Raw genomic sequence first — 23,056 nt, 5'->3', positions numbered from 1 at the left:
GCGGTTGTATTGTAGAAATATTGATTTATTTCAAAAGTCCTACTGAAAGTGAAAATCATTAATTTGGGGTTTTAATTTGATGCAGACTATAATCAGCAAACAAATAAAGAATTAAGTCTAGGAAATCCTGTATTTCACTGTGTGGTGAATCGCTACATGCATTACTTTTTTTTTTTTTTTTTAACAGAGCTACAAAATGGAAATCATTTTCCCCATGTTATTCTCTTTGTTTTTGTATTTTCGAAGCTCCTGTATTTATGAAACTCACCATTAACAACCCGCCTACACGACGTGCCGAAGAAAGGCAAGTCTGATCAGAGTTGACCCCCCCCCCACCATCGTGAACCGAAACCTGGCCTATGATTCATCTTCCGCCAAACAAACACGTTGATGTCAACAACTTAAATAACCTGAAATAAAAGAAATAACGCCCGCTAATCCCTACATGCACACAAAACATCTATCTCAGGGATTTTCCTCCGGGGTGTCCGCGGCGCGACGAGAGAAAAACCCGACGAGGCTCGTTCGGGCCAGAAATCACCCGCCCGCTGTACGCGTCCGGTAGCGAAGGCAGGCCGCCGCACTGCATGCCACGCGAGACAAACGACTGTTGGGTGCTTCAAGGTTTCAAAAGGGGCCTTCGTTTGTGTTTATGCGGTTGTGTGTGTGTGTCAACTATGACAAGCATGCTCTTGATGATGGAGCGGCGCATGCGAAGACAGGCCGCAGCTGCTGCAGAAACGTGACGCATGCGTGTTGGGCTGCTTTTCTTGCCTAAAGTTCACTCTACTCGGATGGACTGTTGAAAATAGGTTAGATTCTGATTTGAACGCGGTCCTGACAAACACAACACACAAACAACCTAGATTTCTTAGAAGTTTATGAACACGTTCCAAAGAATGTTTTCCAGAAATGTGTCCACGCCCTCCCCCCTTTTGATCCATTTCCTTAAACGGGCGCCTCCTTTGCTTTTAGCACTCGCATAAACAGATTTAGAGGTGTGTCGCTTTCCACCAATGGCGGCTCGGCCCGACCGCCGGCGACGGCCAATGGGAGCGGCCGGCTGGCCCCCGCGCGAACGCCGGTTGTTGTTTTGCTGCGTCCTGTTTTCTGCGAGTCTTCACAATGATGGATTGGGGGTGGGGGAGTAAAGAGAAGGCCGGGTCAGGCATTAATAGCCTCCGAGTGCTTGCCCGCAAATAGGAGGAGGCTAATCTCCATTTCACGAGTTTGTGTGTGCATGTGCGAGTGTGTGTCTTCAGGCTACAGACGCACAACAGCACTAAATTACACAAAAATACGCACAGCATTCACATGCTCGTCGTCGCAATCTATCTTTCTACCCGTCCACTCCCATTTTCTCACAAAAACACACAGAGCAGACTTTGTTTCTCGCCGATAAACATCACTCGCTGCGATTTGACACACACACTCACCCACACACACTCGCCGATTAACGCTGGTCACAGGGTGTGGGGGTCCGGCGGTGAGGGAACAACCGCGTCCCATGCGCAAACGGGACACCTCGGAGTAAACAACATGAGGGTTACTGCGCTGATAATCCTGCACTTCCCACATCTCTGTTAAATTCTGTGGAATTTCAAAGTAGCAGTGGAAGAACACAAAATAAAGTAGGCAACACGGGCCTCTGCCGCAACAATTTGCTCAACGAAAACATCCACGGATTGTTTTTCCCCCCCAAATCTGAGCAACGGGATCGAGTTGCACAACGAGTAACGCTGTTGTTTTTGCAACGGGGAGTCATAAACAAGGAGGAGTATGGGGTTAATGAAAATGACATGGAACGCAATCAAATATTAATCCCGCGGCATCTTTCCTTTCTCGCATGTGGGAGTAGTGAAAACGTCTGAGGCCAAAAAGTGGAGCGATGACACATATTTTGGGCAAAGGTTCTTGGCAGGACGGTCACCTTTAAACACCTGCGTCCCGAAACGCGCGCTTGCGTGCGATATTTCACAGAAGTTCCTTGATCCAACAGAACCTACTTTTCCTCGTTGACCCATATTCCACACAACAAGCACAAAATGTCACTTTTCACCGAATGGCACTGGTGGTTTTTAGCACAGTACGTACCATAATTTCCGGCCTATAAACCGCTACTTTTTTTCACACACTGCGATTTATGCAGTGATGAGGCTTAATTTGTGCATTTTTTTCCCAAACGGCAGCAAGGGGGAACTCGAGCGGAAAAGGTAAGAGTGAGACTGGTGGAATATATGTTCCGAGGAAGTGACTTTTACTGGGCTTACGGCCATGCTACCCTGAGAACGCCCGATCTTGTCAGATATCGGAAGCTAAGCGGGTTTGGATGACACCCTGTGGCGACCTTGAAGGTGACAAGCCGAAAGGAAAAGAAAATGATGAAGTAGTAGTGACTTTTACTGGTCCGGTCCTGTTAGCGCTGAGCTAGCGTGTTACTGCCGTGTCGCAGTGATTTTTACCAGTCAGCGTGGCACTACTGTTAGCACGGCGCTGGCATTAGCATTTGCGTTAGCGCGGTGGCGCTAATATTAGCATTAGCGCAGTGGCGCTAGCATTAAACTCTCTGTGTACCGTCTTTCTTTGTTAATCGTGTTTCAATGTGGGTTTCAATGTGGGCACTTGCAGCTTTTACACAGCTGCGGCGTGGGTATGTACCAAATGGTATTTCCTTTCCAAATGTACTGGGTGAGGCTTATAACCAGGTGGGCTCTGTAGCCCGGGGATTGGGATTCATCAACCCATCCATTTTCTTTGCCGCTTATCCTCACAAGGGTCACAGTCATTGTCATTCAACCAAAATACTTGGAAGTAAATCCATTGGTTGAGCTGATAAGCACTTTTTTTTCCCCCACCTTGTCGGACTTAATCATTATTTACCATTCAACCAGAACCGGGTTACGGTTTTAAAAATAAATATTTTATTCTTGTTGCTATATTGGACCGAGAAGCCCGGAAAATGAAATGTTTTCCCTCTTCCCAAAGAGTCCCAATTTGGTCATCATGATATTTTCCAGTGCCTTCTGTGGGGGTGTTAAACACACGTATTATATCAAAAATATCGGTCAAAGTGTGAACTGTATGAGGGTTCTTTGGCCGTCGAGGTTATATAAATAACATTTTTTGTTTTTTAAAAAACATGCATGGTTTTCATTGTACAGAGGCCTGGGCCTATTGCTGAGATAGACTGCACCTCGTCTCCGGGTTTAGCACGCCAACCTTACGGTAGCTGACAGTACCGATTTGAAAATAAATATTGACATTCAGATATAAATACAGTGTCGAATAGCGCATATCGACCAAGGGTCTTGGTATAGCTCATGGTATAAAAAAAAAAAAAAAAAGAAAAAGCAAACAAACAAAGGCTGCTTGAGTATCTGCTAAGGGACACTGCAAAGGAAAATAAGCAAAGCCTCTGTAAAGATCAGCAAACACCAGATGGCCAATAAGGACTCGGAGACAGAAACGGAACAGTTGGAATGTTTAAATACACATAATGATTAGCAAGAAATTGACCTATTTCTCCCGCTCAGGGGGTGGGTGTAATAAATCGCAGGCTCTTTCTTTCATTACGGGTTACAACACGTCCACTTGTTGGCCGGACACGGCGGAGACGTGTTACAGAAGTTATTGAGCGTTGTTTGCTTTCCCCTCTGCGCAAGTCAAGTTATATGAAAAGGGATCCGTATAGAGTTCCTTCCTTCCCTTCCCTTTCAGCCTGACGTCAAGTGACGAGAAGTGAGCCAACGGGGGCCTTTGACGCTTCCCTGAATCGGGCCTATGGACTTCGGAAACCGACCTCCTGATCCAGAGGGCCTCTACTCACAGCAAATATGACTGAAAGATTAAAAGATACAAAAAAAAAAAAGTGATATACTACATTATTTTTTTTGCACAATTTACAGCTACTACGGTATCTGTATGTCACGAAAATTGAACGCACGGACGACAATAAAAACGCAAGCATCCTTAACAAACAGCTGCTGTCGGCCACAGCTCACATTCACACACACATTCGCCATCATGTGCCACCAAAACCCACCTCTTAAAGGCACATACACTAAAGCCTCGGTTCTAGAATGTCCCGTTTTCAAACAAAAATTTCAAGATTTTTTTGCTTCTGTTTTCGAACGAAAGTTGGTACTCGAACGCCCCTGCCAAAACCCGGAAATAACATATTGCGCGCGGCCAGACCAGCTGACCCACGACGCGCATCATTGTGAATTCCCACGTCGCCGAAAAAAAAAAAAAAAACGGAAATAACTTAATGGTAATGGGTGGGGCAAGCAGCTGACAGACCCACGACGCGTTTTGTTATTGTCAATTTGAACGCTCCCCCCCCCCCCAAAAAAAAAACCCCATAAATGACATAACGTGCACGCCGCAACCAGCGCAATTTTGTTATTCTGTACAACGCAGCCGCTGTACACAGACGTGTCCCGGTAGTGACGGTTGTTTTTCTTCTTATGGAGGACTACCGCATTAACCCCCAATCATGGCTCCAAAGAAGGCAAGTTGCTTGTTTAATGTTATTCTGCACTTTTGTTAATTAAAAAAGTTTACAAGGGTAGGGGCCGAGTCGCTACAGATACGGCAATGCGCAACCATCCGAGCGTACTCCACTACTAAAACATACATTTTACCATATAACGTATTTAAACTATACATGCATTTGTATTATGCAGTTTATTACCAGGAAAAGCTAAAAAAAAAATGCTTTAAAAAGCCAATTTTTTTTAGGCTTGGAACGCATTATTTCTTTTTCCATTCACTGTAATGGGAAATATCGATTTGGTTTTCGAACAAATCACTTCTCGAACCGTTTTTTGGAACGGATTGTGGTCGAGAACCAAGGCATCACTGAATCTAACTCATTATATTTCAATCTGTTTAAAGTTGGGGTAGGGAAAAATACATTTTTGTTTTGATATTGTCTGTGTACACCACAGATTTTCACCAGTAGTGGTTGGCTCTCAAATTTAGTAACGTAACGTCTGCAATGAACGGGGACTCGCTGTATTCAGGACGTTCGGACCGATGGTTAAAGAAAACGAGCTGACCGGGTGACTCAAGATTTTGTGTACATTTTGTGTTCTCAGCTTTACATGCCGCGTTTCCTCGGCCCCCCAAGCCCCCCTCCCCCCAGTGTTTACCCCAACACGCCGAGCCTCCTCGGAAGGTATAAGAGGAACAGGCCGATTGTCTGGCAACCGGCCAGCACGGACCAATCAACAAACTCCACTGAAAACTTTTGCTTCATCAATCTCCGTGCGACCTAGAAACGTCTCAGAGAAGAGCGCAGCCAAGCTCAAACCACCCCTCAACTATTTCTCCTCTTCTACACTTGCCGCTCAAATGTTTGGAAAAATCATCAGCGATGGTCTTCGGGGGAATTACCGCGCAAATACTTGTTGTTGCACTTCACTTCTCTGCAGCACAATCCAAAACTGCTCGTGTACTTTTAACAATGAACTGCATTGTTTCTAAACTTTAGCTCATGTTCGTAGGCAGGCACTAAGCACGAAGGCGCGATTTGGCGCCGCGAGATTATAGTCGGGATTTAAAGCGTGGGGCTCATACTCGTTAATCGCCATCGGCACAGACGTACTGGAAGGTTACACTAAGCTCTGGCCTGGTTGGAGCACCTGTGACCATGTTGCGCGGCATCGTTCGGTTTTTTAATGCATTGCATTCAATGGTTCACGAAAAATACGCGAGTTGGAGACCATCAACTGGTTGTTTAGAATATGGACCGTAAAGGTGGCTGCACATTCTTAATTAAGAGCATAATTTGAAACAAATATCAACAATAAAGGGGTAAATCAAATTTCTGCCATTTTTGCCATCCGTATTGCGGTCTGGTATACGAATTAAACTTCCTTGTTACCAGTAAGAATGAAATGAGACAGGGAGAAAGAAAAAAAAAAAAAAAAAATATCAACAGACTAGCTATCATACCGAAACATAAACATCGTAAAGATTCTCAATAGAACAAGTCTCCAATAATAATCAAAATTGACTTTTCCGACGGCGATCTTAAGCTCCGCCCCCTTAGCCATGTCTCACAAGCTTTCAAAACGGCGACTGAACATAACATGCTTGAAGTGGATTCTCTATCGTATATTCCAGATAATATCAGGGTATGGTTTTTTTTTGCCAAATGCGTCGGACTCATCCAAGAGAGTTCTCAACTATTTCACCCAAGGATATGTACACGGAATTAAGATTTCGGACGGAGCGGGACGGCATGTCGGAGTGACGGAGTTATGGATGCAAAAAACGTTTGACGCCTACAAACTTCATATTGAAATCCAAGAGGATGAAATAGTGGACTCGTACTGTGCATGTAAAGCAGGGTGAGTACTTTTTACTTGGAAAGATCACGGGTAATATCGTTGTAGTCTTTGAAAGTGAGTGGGTGTATTCATTTGACTTGGCTCCTAATGAAACCCAGCGCTCTGTCTTAAAAGTCTGATGTGATTCAACCGGCCGGGCCCCTTGTAACCTAGCAGGATATCTTTCATCAGAATTGCATGTTCCCCAAGCGCACCTGAGGACCATTTTCTTCGTAACATGAACTTTTCCAAGCGCCCGCTACTGACAAGCGGCATTGCTTGTGGGACAATACGGCGAGAGGGGAGTGTCGAGCCAGGGGTTAAGACAACGCGGCTATCTGATTGGCTATTATTGTACGAGCGACTGACAGGTCGGAAAGGTCCGTTACGCCACCTGTCTGCTATCGTCCATGAGCCGGGAAACAGGCTGCTAACAGCAGGTCAAATAAATGCAAATGACTGAAATTCTCGTCATTACAGCGTGAGTCCAACAACAAAACCAATTGTGAACTAAGACTCTTGCGCAGTACTCCAAACAAGGTACGAATTGGGCCAGTCATTAGCGAACTTTCCAGCTTACAAAGGGCTTTAAAAGCGAGAAATATGTGGAACACAGCTGACAATATGTGAGAAAATTAGTTTCGTCTCAATTCTAGGCCAAAACAAATCGGCACCATTCCTTCAGAGCTCGATTTAGACAAGCCAGCGCGTCAAGCCGGCGTGATGAGCTCATTGTGTAACCTCCCCCAACTCCCTAAAAACACGTCTGCAAAGTATGACAACAACACTCGCGTGGAACGCGGGCACGTTGAACTGTATAGTAATGCAAGCAAGAGGAATGCGCGGTCCCAACCGCGGTGGTGGTCTCGTAAACCCGAAAAGGTATGATGGAGGGGATCGTGATGTAACATAATCTTTTGGCCAATTATTAAACGTTCTTGGACATGAAGTCAAAGGTTTTGAGGGGGGGGCAACTAAACAAGGTCAGTGCACCCGATTTGCACCAAGTTCCCGTTTTGGTCGAGACATTAAAATACGTTGAACTGTCAACCGGGGGGGAAGGGGGGGGGGCGGAAGGGAGTCAACGTTTCCTCTTTTAGGCAGGCGTCCTCTGGCATGTTACACACGTGTGGTCGTGTAGAACAACACATACATAAGTGATAATAACAGAGGCTTATCGTGTAAGATGATCTTTCATGTTGCATCATCAGGCGGGCGCATGTTTTGGCACAAATGCCTTTATCGTTCATGAGGGCTGTTATGATCCTGAGACCCATACGCAGTAAATAAATAATCTCATCGTCCATCCATCTATTTTCTTGCCGCTTATCCTCACGAGGGTCGCAGGCAGTGCTGGAGCCTATCCCAGCTGTCAACGGGCAGGAGGCAGGGTACAATCTGAACTGGCAGGGCACATGGAGACAAAACAGCCGCACTCACAATCACACCTAGGGGCAATTTAGGGTGACCAATTAATGTTGCATGTTTTTGGGAGGTGGGAGGAAACCGGAGTGCCCGGAGAAAACCCACGCAGGCAAAGGGAAAATATGAAAACTCCACACAGGTCTGGGATTGAATCCGGGACCTCAGGACTGTGAGCTTTACCAGCTGCTCCACCGTGCTGTCAATCTCCTCAATATTCTAGTACACAACTATTGTTCAATTTATGTTAAAAAGGGATTTGGTGGAAGCAAACTGTTAGAAAAATGAATAAAAATGGCAATTTTGGATCAGCTTTTGTACCAGAATGAAAACACCAAATTAATTTCGCAGGAAACAAAGAATTATTTGCTCTAGTGGGCCACATACAATGATGTAGTGGTCCATATCTGGCCCCCGGGCCTTGAGTTTCACACCTGTAACCTATGACATGCCATTAGCCATTTTAAATAGGTATGTAAAATAAAATCATGCACTAGATTTCGATTAAGTAGGAACACAACTGTATTATTAACATGACCAACAATTAGTAATAATTCACATCCATCCTCTCACCTTGTGTAAACATTTTTGCTTTTTCTTTAAATATGTATTTCAATCTCTGCCGGGACGGTGGGGCAGCTGGTAAAGCGTTGGCCTTGCAGTTCTGAAGACCCGGGTTCCATCCCGGCCCCGCCTGTGTGGCGTTTGCATGTTCTCCCCGTGCCTGCGTGGGTTTTCTCCGGGCGCTCCGGTTTCCTCCCACATCCCCAAAAACATGCAACATTAATTGGACACTCTAAATTGCCCCTAGGTGTGATTGCGAGTGCGGCTGTTTGTCTCTATGTGCCCTGCGATTGGCTGGCAACCAGTACAGGGTGTAACCCGCCTCCGGCCTGTTGACAGCTGGGATATGCTCCGGCACTCCCTGCGACCCGAGTGAGGATAAGCGGCAAAGAAAATGGATGGATTTTAATCTCTGCCACACACACACCAGCCTCCGCAGCACAAGAGTCGAGCTTCGAGGTGAACGACTGTGGGAACGCGGCTGTCCCGTCGCCCCTTCTGACGAACGGGCTGGTAACATAAACAAGCGCTCATGTACACAGACGCTCGGGACAATGCAGCCCGAGAAAAGCACACAATAGCCGCTCGGCCGTACGGCACTGCGACTGGAACAATACCACGCTCGCTGGAACAACACGGGAGCACAGGACTAAGCCGGCCTGGTGATGGGCGACGCTCGAGGCGAGCGTGTGCACACACACACACACACACACACACACACACACACACACACAAAAACACAGACCATGCAAGCGATTTCGAAACGGGCCCGTTGATGTGCAATGTCGCCGAGCCAAATCGAGAGCGGCGGGCTGAAGCTACGGCAAGTCTGCGTGCGAGTGTCTGGGTGTGAGCTGTGGCCGACAGCTTCTTCTTCTCTGCATGACTTGGTCACCAGGTGGCAATATACTCCAGTCATGCGCCGAAAAAACACGAATAATGCTTTCACAACTATCATAAGTGACTCATTAAGCAGGAGTAAGATATTAATTGTCATTTTTCAAAGAGAATTAAGGAATACGTGCCTGTGAGTAACAGTACATTGTCTGTCTACATGGGTTACTGCACAATTTGTGTTCAAATATCCTTTGCTGAAAACATAGCCATATCTTTCCTATTTCCCATCATGTATTAGCAATAGGCTAGGAGACTTATTGCAAAGTTAATCGGTTGTGTGAAGTTGACGCGTTTGTTTTGTCTTTGATTTGTTTATTTTGATAATAAACCTCAACTAGGGGTGGCATTAAACAATTTGAAATAATTTTTATTTCTTTTAGCAAACTGCTTTTTGATATAAAGGGATAAAATTTAGCAGCATCATACTGTACACTGCTCGCATGTCAAGCTTTCGCCCGTGAGTCCAAAAAATAATAATAATAGAAGATCAATAAAAATAAAATCAACCAAACGACAGCACATATCTCTAATTTGTACATCACGGTATCACTTTTTTTGCTGTAAAAAACGATTAAGAACTCGCTATAAACTGCTGGTTTAAGCAATATCACAGGGAAACACTGTAAACATTACTCAGAAAGCCATAGATCTGTGTTCCTAATATTTTTTTTGGGGGGGTCTGTCAGCAGACCGACCAAAGTGTCGAGCTCAGAGTGGTTTGTATCCTAATAGGGGGCTACCTCTGATTTAGTTCTGGGCTGCACCTGGTTAGCTGTTGTGACCTGATCCGCGGATGACTGTAAATTCTGCATGCGCCCTTGCAATAAATCTTACAGGACGTGTAAACACATACACACATGGAAAGGCAGGAAGATCAGCAGACTCATGCACACGAGCTGGAAGACAGCCCGGTGACCAGGGCAAAAGGAAAATATCAAAATCATGCGGAGCATTGCAAACATTCGTGCCCGGTACATGGAAAATTTCCACCCCGGGTCGAGCCAAAGCCAGCACGTTGGCTCAGCGTGCCCTCGTGTGGCCATGCTGATAACTGCAGGAGGCAGTTAAAAAAAAAAAAAGGTCTTGTGAGGCATTAAATGAAAGGAGGAGCAACAGGGTGAAGGACAAAAGGTGGATTATTGACTTGATTGACTTCTTTCATGACTTCGCTCAAATGAATCCTGACCAACTGCCATGTTAACTTATAACCTCTCGATATGACTAAAAGCATTTATGTGGGTTATTGTTTGAACATTACCCTCACCCGCCTGCTGAACCATCTGATTTATTTGTCTCCAAGCAGTAAGTAATGCCAATAGAGTAAAAAAAAAAAAAAAAAAACATAATTTAATTAACACCAGAATTGGATATTCCATCTTTACAGCAGCAAAGTGGAAACTAAATCTGAGCGCAAGACATCCATCCATTTTCTTTGCCGCTCATCCTCATGAGGGTCACGGAGAGTGCTGGAGCCTGTCCCAGCTGTCAACGAGCAGGAGGCCGGGTACAGCCTGAACTGGTCGCCAGCCAATCGCAGGGCAACTGGAGACAAACAGGCGCACTCACAATCACACCTAGGGCCAATTTAGGGTGTCATATTAATGTTGCATGTTTTTTGGGTTGTGGGAGGAAACCGGAGTGCCCGGAGAAAACCCACGCATGCACGGGGAGAACATGCAAACGCCGCACAGCCGGGGGGCCGGGATAGAACCCGAGTCCTCAGAACTGTGAGGCCAACGCTTTACCAGCTCCTCCACCGTGCCGCCTCTACCTGTTCCATGTGACAATGAGAAATTGTCAAGAAAGACCCTCTATATGGGCTCATCCAGGATTTGCAACCGGGACCTCTCGCACCCTCAGCGAGAATCATATCCGTAGACCAGGGGTCATCAACACGGTGCCCGCGGCCGCATGGTTGCCCACGAGGACCACTTAAGGTGCCCGCGAGGCATGTTCTAAAAATAGCACAGGTTACAAATTGTTACGATTATTAGTTTTATTTGTGCTTTAACTTTTGAATCTGACTTTCTTACTATGAAAATTTTTAAAAACAATGTCATATAATATAAAGTATCTATACATTTCCAAAGTGTAAGGAGTTTTTGTTATTTTTGGAAGCTTGCCCCTTCATATGACCGCTCCTCACGAAGTAGCCCTTAGCCTCAAAAAGGGTTGGGGACCCCTGCCCTAGACCAACGAGCCACTTGTCATGTCATCATCCAAGCCGCTTATCCTCACAAGGGTGGCGGGAAAGCTGCAGCCTATCCCAGCTAACTTCGGGCGAAAAGGCGGACTACACCCTGAACTGGTCGCCAGTTTGATCGCTCTCACTGTACCACTACGCCATCAGTGACTCCTAATCTGTCCATCAAAAGAAAAATAATATCATTTTACCTCAAACCTCCACTGGTTAAATCCAACACATGCTTTCCAAAGATTATCATCCATTTGTAAACAAGCGGTACAAGCAATAAAGAGTAAATTTTTCCCCACTTGTTCCCTTTAACTATAAATATGTCCTTGTTAGTATTGCAGAGAGGCCAAAGAAAACCCCAAATACACTCCCACATCTGTGGACACCCCTCCAAGAAAGAAGCCGCGCTATTGGCCGTACACGCTAAAGAGAGTCATAACATAATATTCAAACTTAATCAATTATCTGCATGTAAAATGTAACCAAAGCGCTGTCTATTAACGCAGCTATATTTAACCATTACGTGTGATTCGCCCGAAAAGAGCTGCAGGGTGTCACGGAGGCGGCGCGACGCCAACGTGCGCAAAACCCGCCTGTCTCAGGTGTGATTAACACCGTTAATAATGGCTCCGTTCCATTAGTATCCCAATAAAGCACGTCTTTAACGCTTGCCAGAACCCAGGAAAATGGAGGCCCTCAATCCGACAATCATTTATGTTACCGCGTCTGCGGTTTTCATGCAACAACAGGTCGAACTCTCGAGACGGGCTCGATAAAAGTGATTCACGCGGTCGCCCGAAGGCGACGGCGAGGAATACTTTTTGCATCTTAAACGAGCTTTTGTGCTCCGAAAAGGCCGCGGGATCAGCTGAGTTACGAGCGCGCCGGCTCGCGTTTCCCACTGGCGGCGTTACAACCGACAGGGAGGAGGATTGAGCGCATTCTTGGGAGACGCGTTCACCGGGGAAGCAGAAGAGGGCGATCATAAATCATTTTCTTGGAATGTAATTTCATCTGCGGGCTGCTGTATAAATATCAGCGAGGGATGTTTATTTTGCAGAGCGGCTCGACGCTGCCTCGCGCTCGCCTTTCCCCAACATGCTTAAATGCGTGCGTGAAACTCAGCTATTGCATTCAGACATTTAAAATAGATGTTAAACGTGAACATTTTATCGTGACAATGATTGAAACACGAGATAACTGATTCCAAACACTAATTCGTGGACCAAATAAAACTTTGTTTGTTGATATGAGAGCAAAGACTTGGGGAAAGTTTATGTTTGTCCGCAATAAGTGAACTTGAAAGTGGTTCTGATCGTGTCATGGGTGGAGAAACTCGGTGCCAGGCGGTTATTAGAAACATTACTTGCACTGAGGCAAAAATACAGATGTAAGTAATTTTTTCAACAGAGAGGCACTAAAAAGGCTCTTGCGCAGCTTTTATGTGAAATTAAAGTTTGGAAACATTTGTAATATCGAAGAGATTCCTGTAGATGGCGGTGTTCCGTCGCTTTGGATTTCAGATCAGCACATTTTTGAGCAGAATATAGAGAGCTCGTGCCCGTGACGTCACCAAATCACGTCACTCGCAGGAAGCGCCGGTCAAACAAACCATTCTTCAATGCTAAGTCGGTCGGAGACGACGCGAAAATACGTCTTACAGAGTTTTGTCCGATACCGTTAAACATTTAGAAGGTGATAATAAATGAAAATGAGAGACACTTGGCATAGAGGACCCGTATTTAATGCCGAAGTCGATGTTTTCGCGGAGAAGAAATTGGACTGTTAGCCCGCTTCCGCTTGTCTTGGACAACTGGATCTACACATGGATCTGGTGAGTAAGTCGTCCGGATTTACACGGAAGAGTTTGAAAGCGTAGAAAAGTCTGGACTCATACGAATACTTTGTTGCTGGATCTATTCTCAATCAAGAATGAATCCCACATAGTGATGGAGCCGCTCAGATTTTCCCAATACAAATACCATTATTGAAATAAATGACCCCTGGTTTTACACAAACTCACGTTCATTAACTATGATTGGAAGAAAAAATAAATAAAACACAGGGAGTCGGCTCCTCGTACACGAAGCGTGTTGCAGCCACATGTTAAATTTCGGTAAACCTCTCCGTGGCAGACTTTTTTTTTTTGTAAATATGCATTGTTCTCAAATGAGTCCAATGCATATTTAAAAAAATAAATAAAATAAACTGCTTGGATAGGCTTCAGCCCCCTTACACGGAAGCGCGCTGCGGCCACACGTTAACCTACATAAACGTCTCTGCGACAGACTGTTTTTTTTTTTTTTTTAAATACGCATTGGACTCATTTTTGAACAATGCATATTTAAAAAAAAAAAAAAAAAAAGTGGCGGGGAGAGGTTTACCGAAAATTAACGTGTGGCCGCAACACGCTTCCGCGTACGTTGGAGATGACTCCCTGTCATTTTTTTTTTTTTTAACGCATTGTTCTCAAATGAGCCAAATTGGCATTATATATACTTCTAGGGAATTTGAGATTGAGAAGAATAATTCCGACCTGAAATGAAGCGATCGTTGCACAGGCGTGTGCGCATTTTGGTTGGGCACCATCCATCATGTTTAATTGCCGAAATCCGTCAATATTTTCTGATCTTTTCAGAAGTTAATCTATAGAATGACCTCTTTGAATATCCGTCTCATCTGTTGCAACAACCAACAGCACAACAGGTCTCGGCCATTGTGTATATTCTGCTCCGGTTCAATGTCCCCGACACTGCCGAGCAGTTCTTTTTGACGGGCAATATGGCGCCACGAAAATTCTGACGTCACATGCACGAGTGCTATACACTGGGGGGGGGGTTTAATCTCAGCTTGTCATGTCGATTATGAGGGAAAGAAACGTCGACACGGTGAAAGTCAAACAAGTTTAGGCAGCAGAAAAAAACAAAATCAAATTGTAATAAAAAGCAATGGTGCATTTGTTTGTTTTCCACCTTCCCCCCCCCCATTTCGTTGTCCACTTCCAAGTCGACTCATGCCCTACAATTCCCGCTCCCTTGTGCTTCTCCCCTTCCCTTTCAATTCCTTCTTAGCACAGCTAGAAATAATCACCCTAAAGTCAGAGAGCCAACCGACCGACCGACCGACCGCCACGCCCACCTCGCCGCTACCATGACGACTGCCAGCAATTTGCAAAATCACAAACTCGACGCGGGCCCCCGTCCCTTCGCCCGTGCCGGGATAATCAGCCTTCGCGCGTTTCGGTAGTTTGGGAAACTGGCTTCATAAATATGTAGCGGTTTTATATTGCACGACTAAAAATGAACAGGCCCCGCTCTTTTTTTTTTTTTTTTTTTTTTTTTTATGATTTATTCAGGCTTACCGGATTGACAGTGACCTAGTTGCACAATTCCAACGTGGTCTCCCCCCCTCCTTGGATCCAGCGTTTCTCTGCAGGCCAAAGCATACAGCGTTGGCTTTACAGATGAGGTGGGAGGGGAGGGGGCAGGGGGGGGGGGTCAGTCTGTGGTGTCGGGTGCCCCTCTGGGGTATTATAAGAGCTTTAAAAGATATGCTACTCCTTAATAAGCATGCATGCCTTCGGTAAAACTGAGTCCGAGAATTTGCAATATAACCGCAACTTTACGAAATGTAAAACTGGACCACAACAAAACGCAATACAGCACATGCGAAGGTTTTTAAGCCAATATGTGAAGAGACAATTTATTGTTTTGTCGCTTGACATATACAAAAACATCAATTAGTTGTTGTCATGTCTGCCTCGCAGTTGAGAGGTCCCGGATTCAAATCCCGGGTTTTGCAAAATTCCTCAAACATTCCAAACACTTGCATGTTAAGTTCAATGAATCAGCTATGCCATATTAATCTTATTGTGATATGCAAAACAACAATAATAATTATTATAAACACAGTTGTACTGAGGGAGCTGGAAAACGTTAGCCTCACAGTCCTGAGGTCCCGGGTTCAATCCCGGACCCGCCTGTGTGGAGTCTGCATGTTCTCCCCGTGCCTGCGTGGGTTTTCTCCAGGTGGGCACTCCGGTTTCCTCCCACATCCCCAAAAACATGCAACATTTATTGGACACTAAATTGCCCCTAGGTGCGATTGTGAGTGCAACTATTTGTCTCTATGTGCCCTGCGATTGGCTGGCAACCAGTCCAGTGTGTACCCCGCCTCCTGCCCGTTGACAACTGAGATAGGCTACAGCATTCCCGACCCTCGTGAGGATAAGCGGTGAAGAAAATGGATGGATGGACATTGCAGTATGTATCTGCAGTACGACCATAAGTTGTAAACACATCCTCGATATCCGCACAGTATTTGACCGTACAGTCAGTGTGCCAAAGGTCAGTCAGCGGCTGCTGCCCGTGGAGCTTTCGCCCGCCCCCCCCCCCTGTCGTACATTTTGTGTGACCCGCTCTGCGGAGATCTCTTCTAATCCAAGCAGATCTGTGCACACCACAAGGCTCTGACGCCCCCCGCCCCCAACCGAAAACTGCATCTCCATTTTCTCAGTAAGTGGACGGGCAGCGTGAGCACAAAAGCTTATTTAAAAAAAAAAAAAAAAAAAAAAGGGATCAAGAAAGAACACCCCGGACACCGTCACAAAGCTGTTCTGCCGAGCGCCTGCTGCACGGTCCAAACGGGCGCAGCAAAGCTATCCCGCTTTTGTCCGCCGGTCTGCACGTTTAGTTTGTTTATTCAGCCTTGACTCGAGAAACGCGATCGGCAGTGAGAGCGTGTCATCGCATAACTTTTTTCTCACCAGGATTTATGCGCAATTTTGTGCATAAAGTCATGAGGTGGACTTTTTCTGGCAGAGTTGAGTTGCTTTAAAAATATATATCCTGTTTATAAGAATGCGATGGAATTTTGTGTCATAGCCCTGATCCCAAACATTAAATTATGGTCAAATACAAGACAACGTCAATATTTTGCCTCTTTAATTCTAAGAAGGAAAATACAATATTTTTTTTTATCCCAGCATGACCCTCAAAAGAACCCTGTATGAATTCAGTCATAAAATTACATTGCAATTACATTTGAATACATTTAAATTATTACAAGAATAATGATTTTTTTTTCTCCGTGACTTTATTCTCTAGAAACACTTTTTTCCCTCTCTCTTTCTTTGTAATGTGTTTTTTTCTCTTTATTTTTCATCTTTTCAGTGTGTATAATTGTATTTTGTAATAGATAATATCTACTTCTCATAGTCGAGCTGGGTAGGGGGGAAAAAAAAAAATCAAATAACTTGATTAAGATTACTTTTTTGCCTCAGCTATCTTTTCCACAAGGACATTTTTTTTGCAAATGCACAAACTCACATCGACCTCCAAAAAAAAACCGTAAGTGTAGTTTTAAAAATACTGCCGAAAAAAATGCAATTATAGTAATAGCATCAAAAAAGTTTTCATAATACTATACTCCATGACTTGATCATCAACATATTAAAAACATGTGTCAAACTCAAGGCCCGGGGGCCAGATCCGGCCCGCTTCCTGATTTTATGTGGCCCGCGAAGGCAAATCAAATGTGTAAAATCTCACGATTCTTGTGAATATCTGTAAAATTTCAAATTGTGACATCATAAATGATAATGAGATATCGCGAGCATTTACTAAACATGAACAATAGTTGAAAAACCCATCACCCTTGATTTCTGATTCCAAAACTAGTTCACAAATTTCACGTGTGTATATGATGAGGCAATTAAACAATTGTAATTTTTTTCAAAGCGGCTCTCTGAGGGAAACCGTAACTACAATCTGGCCCGCGACAAGAATGAGTTTGAGACCCCTGCCTTATAGTGTCGGCAAGCATAGGCATCTGTGAGGGTAGCTGCAATTATTATTATTCATAAATTGCATCCCTGGGTATTAAAAATAAATCGATTTCACACTCAGTCCGCAACTTCATACTAGAGGTGTCGTATTTAATAAGTACTTGTGAGCCATTGTCCGGAGTAAAACAATGTGACCGGGGAGCAAGTACGGGACAAAACCTTTCGGGTGGACAAAGCAACGCGTTCCGGGTTATTCCGGGAAGGCCAGTTCGGCGTAATTAATCACACATGAGTGTTTATTGCGGCGGTTTGCTGAGTCACACTAAACGGCCGTGATTAAGCGACCAAGTGGGGGTGCTAGAAAAATAAATGAATAAAGAGCATCGTATGCTCCTGTTACGGTGAACGGAAGATGGATAGCAGGGGGGGGGGGTGAATAAATGTCACTTTGACTTGAATGTGCGATTGTTTGGGGGTGGGGGGGGATGAGAGGTTTTCTGTTGAATAACGCATTAGGACATTAGCGGAAAATGAACCATTAGGTGTAATATTTAATGTAATAAAGTGGCATGTTGAGTTGCAATGATCTACCCATTTGCAATTCTACCGAGTGTGTGTGTGTGTGGGGGGGGGGGGTGGCTTAATGCAAAGTGAATGAGCCATTTGAGAGCTAATTCGAGTGGGACCGGAGGGATGACACAAAGGCCCAATTACATAATACAAAGACGCCACTCTCCGCGCTTTTGGAGCAGCCTTGAGACTGGGCTCCTTTTTCATCCAGCCGAGGGAATATGGTGACCGGGTGATGGAGTCTTCCCACCCCCCTGTCATAGACCCACGCCAATCCCAACAATTGTGTGCGTGTTTTGAATTTGGTGTGTTTGTGCCCACTGGTCATCCCGCATGTCTATTTGCATTTGATCAGTGTCACAAAAACAAATTTCTGAGGGAAGAGGCGTCAAAAGTATTTTCAGCACCACAAACAAAATACTATGACGATCGTCCATCCTTCCATTTTTTTAGGAAACTCACGCAGGCACGGGGAGAACGTGAAAACTCCACACAGGCGGGTCCGGGATCGAACCCGGGTCCTCAGAACTGTGAGGCCAACGCTTTACCAGCTGATCCACCGTCCCGCCCTATGACAATCACCCCATGGAAATATACAAAAAATATATTCATAATCACATTACTTAGAAATAGTAGAATTAAGTTTGAATATTGCACAAAACGTTTGACTCAAAAAATTAACAATTTACAACAATAAAAATGGAACATTACATGAAAAATTATACTCATTAATATTAATTTTCTTATACAATACACCTTAGTTCTAGTATTTTTTGTCCTTTTTTTCATCGAATTTTTCCTTCCATTTAAAATTGATTTGTGTCCAAGATGAGAAGATAAAAATACATCATGATTAAGATTATTGTGTTCAAATGCCTGGAAAAGCTTTTAAAAGCAGATTTTTTTTTTCAAGGTGTTAAATTTATATTGATGTTGATCCATTTTTTCTTCTTTTCTCAGTGTGAATAAAATGAGATTTGTTTTTTTCTTTTACTTTCCAAGAAAAAGATGAGCATCACCAAAATATGAAGATACCAAAAGGAGACATTTCATTTACATTATGTTCTCATGTATTATAGCAACAGCGACGCGAAAGAGGGGGAAAAAAAAAAAATGACACTTCGATTCAATAACACCCTGTCAAAATCCGACACGGGCCCTCTTGGATGACTGCCAGTTTTTATATGTTGACAAAACTCCCTGAAATGCGAGCACACATGCACAAGGACAGCCCACGGGAACAGGACCTGCCCCCCACCCCCACCCATACACACAAATCCCTATTTTCAGCCTTGACCCAATAACCCTTAACCCATGGGGGCTCACTCTCAACACCATCCCAACATACCACCGCAAACACCATGCCTGGCTCAAGAGATCACTGTCGGTGGGATAAATACGGTTTTGTGAATCCGAGTCTAAAATATCGCAGCTTGTACAGTGATCGCGAGGAGCTTTCTTCACACAGCATGCGTGCCGTGACTTGGATGTCATATAAAATCCAAAAGAAAAGGCTTGTTTGTACTCAAAGTTTTAAAGGAACTCCTTCAAGCTCATTTTGAAAGCTACACAAGTGTAAAAATAAGTTAGCATTTATGATTAATATGTTAAAAACATTTCAACATTCAACCCTCAACTTCGAGTCTTTAAAAAAAGTCAACTAATTAAATGTTCTGGATACGATTGTATGCATACAGGAAAAGCTTTTAAAAGCAGATTTTAAGGAATTAAATCTATATTAATGTTGATAATTTTTTTCATGTTTTTTTCTTTTCTCAGTGTGAATAAAATGAGATTTTTTTTTTACTTTCCAAGAAAAAAATGAGCATCACCAAAATATGAGAATATCAAAAGGAGATATTTCATTTATATTATACCCTCATAAAATATGGCAATAGCGAAACGAGAGAGGGGAAAAAAAATGACACTTCAAATCAATAACACCCTGTCAAAATCCGACACAATGATTTGACAATTTGATATTTTGGTGATGGTCATCTTTTTCTTGGAAAGTTAAAAAAAAAAAAAATCTCATTTTATTCACACTGAGAAAAAAAAACGTGACAAAAAATTATCATCATCAATATAAATTGAATACCTTGAAAAAATCTGCTTTTAAAAGCTTTTCCTGTATACATACAATGTATGATTTTTTTAACAATTTATTTGTGTGACATTGTTATTTCTGGATTATTTTTTTTAGATTATCTCTCACACAGCGGACATGGGCCTACGACAAATATTTCAGACCCCTCCATGATTTCTAAGTGGGTGAACTTGCAATACAGCAGGGTGTTCAAATACTTATTTTCTGCACTGGATTTCATAAAAGGAGAGTAAAACTGAGTTAAAAACAAAAAAAAACAAAACAGGAAATACAGGGGGAGGAATGCTGAAATTCGGGTCGGTTATTGATTTGTGTGAACCCTGCTTTAGTGCCTTCCGAGGTTTTGTCTTCAGAGGATCTGACGGCATTAAAGAGCTGTCTGAGCCACCCCCCCCCCCCCCCGCTGCTAACCCCCCCTTCGATTTCTGAAAATTGTGTGGAAAGGTGACAAGTGTTCTTACATTCGCGACAAAGGTGTGTGTCTACAAGTATGTGAGAGAGAAGAGGGCGAGGTCGGAGATTTGGGGTCTTCAAATGTAAGACCCTCGTCCTGATGAGACGCAACAGCGGGCTCATAATAAGCAGCCTTTGGCAAGCCCTGGGCAAACGCAGCTTAGTATAATTCAAAAATACCAGACGGCGTGTACTGCGCCGCGTGGCTAAAACCCGCAAAGTAGCTTTCTCCTCCTTTCATCCCTCGGCCCCTATCCTCCATCTTCCGAAAACACTCCGGCAAAAACAGGAACTGATGTCGAGCGCCAGAACCCTTTACAGCTTCCCGACAGCGACATATCAGGCAAATCAAAGTGCTAATAAAAAACTCGGATCCAGCAAGCCACTCCTCATTATTTATCTCAAAACATTTCACGGGCGTCATTCCAGCTGATGCCGTTTGTGGTTATAATGACCGAATGGCTAAACCGAGTTAAACATACACTAAATCACGTTGTAATCATTGGATGATGGAGAGCGGCGCGGAAGACTTCCAATAAACACGTCCGCTCAAATTGCACTGCCGGAACGAGACATTCTAACAAACAACAAGCGGAACAAGCCCCTTCTGTGTTTACTGCCAGTCACGTGGTTGTTTATTCGCGAGGAGACTACGGGCGGCAAAAAACGTGGAACGCGGCATTCGGCGCGCTAGAGACTGGAGTAAAACTGTGGCTAAGGCGCGGCAACGAGGTACGCTAAATTTTAGCATGTATAGGTTTTTGCTCATTTGTATTTGTGTACCCTCAAATGTCACAACTGCAGTAAAGCGGAGACTGTGGAGCATACAAACCAGCCTCTGGAATTTAATAGGTTAAGCTAACATTAGCATGATGTGGTTATGTGGCTATTTTGACCGATGAACTAGCAGGTACAGTAAGCGTAGAACCCTGGCTGACCGAGTACCTGATTTTGCCAGTGGAAGTGCAACAGGTCCGAGTGGGTGCCAGTGATCATTTCACAGAGGACATATTAGACACAGTAATGGCAGTGATGGTAATCCAGATGGCAGCAGATCAATACCATACGTGCTACCATGAAGGGGGTGCGTAGACAACAGGAATAATAGAGCCCCCCTACCTGGACGGTCTGCAAAAGCCGGAGGCATCGCTCCCTCACGTCTTCGAAAGGACACCGCTTGGTGAGCATGAGCAGGTGGGCCAGGACGGCGTTCAGGTCGCTGCTCGGCGGGGACCCGCACGCCGGCGGGGGCGAGGACGGCGGCACGGGCCCGATTGCCTCCGCCTTCCTCATGACCTCTTGGCGAATGTGCTCCATGGCGGCCGCCCTGGAGCCGGCGTCCCGGCTGGCCAGGCCGTCCCACCTGCCCAGAGTCTCCTGGTCCTGCGCGTCCATCCTTCTGATATGGAGACTTGATGTGTGTTGTTGTTGATGTGCGGCAAGGCTGAGGCAAATATTACCAGGGGGTCACTCAAAATGGATGTGGTAGAGTTATTGCACACGTGTCAAATGTCGATGTATATATGGAAACCTATGAAAAATGCATTTCAGTATTGGCAAATTATTAGTTTTGTATTGGTGCGACAGCAAAGTAGACACTGTGTAGAATATAATAATGCAACGTTACAATGCATCCTCAAATATTACATCCATCCATTTTCTTTGCCGCTTATCCTCACGACCGTCACGGGGAGCGCCGGAGCCTATCCCAGCCGTCGACGGGCACCCTCAACATGGAGACAAACAGCCGCACTCACAATCACACCTCGGGGCAATTTAGAGTGTCCGATTAATGTTGCATGTTTTTGGGGGTGTGGGAGAAAACCGGAGTGCCCACCCGGAGGAAACCCACGCAGGCACGGGGGAGAACATGCAAACTCCACACAGGGGGGGCCGAGATCGAACCCGGGTCCTCAGAACTGTGAGACCAACGTTTTACCAGCTGATCCACCGTGCCGCCTCTCAAATATTACAATCACACAAATTTTGTTCAAGAGGAGACTGAGGGTAGTGATAAAACAAAATAGACTGTGGAGTACAAGACAGCAGTTAAATATTTTATATGAAATTAAATGAACCGTGAGAATATGTTAATTAATGTTTATTCACGTCACGTCTTCCAAAAGGAATCTACCAAGGGGGATTTAGACCAAAAATCATGCCAGACGTTGTTTACCATCTTGGTACTTTTGTCTGCCAACACAAAAGAATCCCATTTGATATGAACAACAAGCAAACATATTCGTAAATGCTTTCATGCCACTTGTCGCACACGTAAATGACAAGTTTGAACGCCAAAACGTCATTTTGAAATGTACAAATAAATACCCAAGCCTGCCTGCCTGCCTGCCTGTCACTGAGCTCCATTCAATCTGGTTTCTTACCTATTGACAGTACAAGTTACAAGGGCACCGCCAGCATATCGAAGACCTGCTAGCTGGTAAAATGTGACCAAAAAAAAAAAAACACAAGGAAATGACTTACTTTAGTCACATTCTTCGGTGCTGGACTTGCAACGGGACACCTTACCAGAGCAGCGACCAGTCTCGCTCGCCCCGCAGTAAAATCAGGAGGAGGCAGCAGCTCTGGTGTGAACATTTGACGGACAGCTTGGATCAACCAATGAGCAGCGGTATTCCGCGCACAGGGGCGGGCTGGAGACGATCCTGCTATCTGATTGGTCACTCTTCGGTCACGACGTTCGCATTGGCAGGCGTTTTGGGAAATGA

General features: G+C 44.6%; 1 protein-coding gene across 2 annotated transcripts in view; it reads right to left on the bottom strand.

The window, feature by feature from the left end:
- Positions 1-22,961, bottom strand: part of sesn1 (sestrin 1) — a 63,919-nt gene extending 40,958 nt beyond the window's left edge. Inside the window, exons 1-2 of one of the 2 annotated variants that reach the window (XM_061811670.1) lie at positions 22,812-22,961; positions 21,447-21,771 (exon numbers count right to left, since the gene is read on the bottom strand). In XM_061811670.1, coding sequence (XP_061667654.1) covers positions 21,447-21,722 — 276 coding nt within the window. In that variant the 5' untranslated portion in view covers positions 21,723-21,771; positions 22,812-22,961. The remainder of the gene's footprint in view (positions 1-21,446; positions 21,772-22,811) is intronic. The other variant, XM_061811671.1, reaches the window with a different exon arrangement.
- Between the last annotated feature and the right edge of the window lie 95 nt (positions 22,962-23,056).

This window comes from Syngnathoides biaculeatus, chromosome 23, assembly GCF_019802595.1.
Source record: "Syngnathoides biaculeatus isolate LvHL_M chromosome 23, ASM1980259v1, whole genome shotgun sequence".
Lineage (NCBI taxonomy): Eukaryota > Metazoa > Chordata > Actinopteri > Syngnathiformes > Syngnathidae > Syngnathoides > Syngnathoides biaculeatus.
This window is presented reverse-complemented; position numbering and strand designations above follow the sequence as displayed.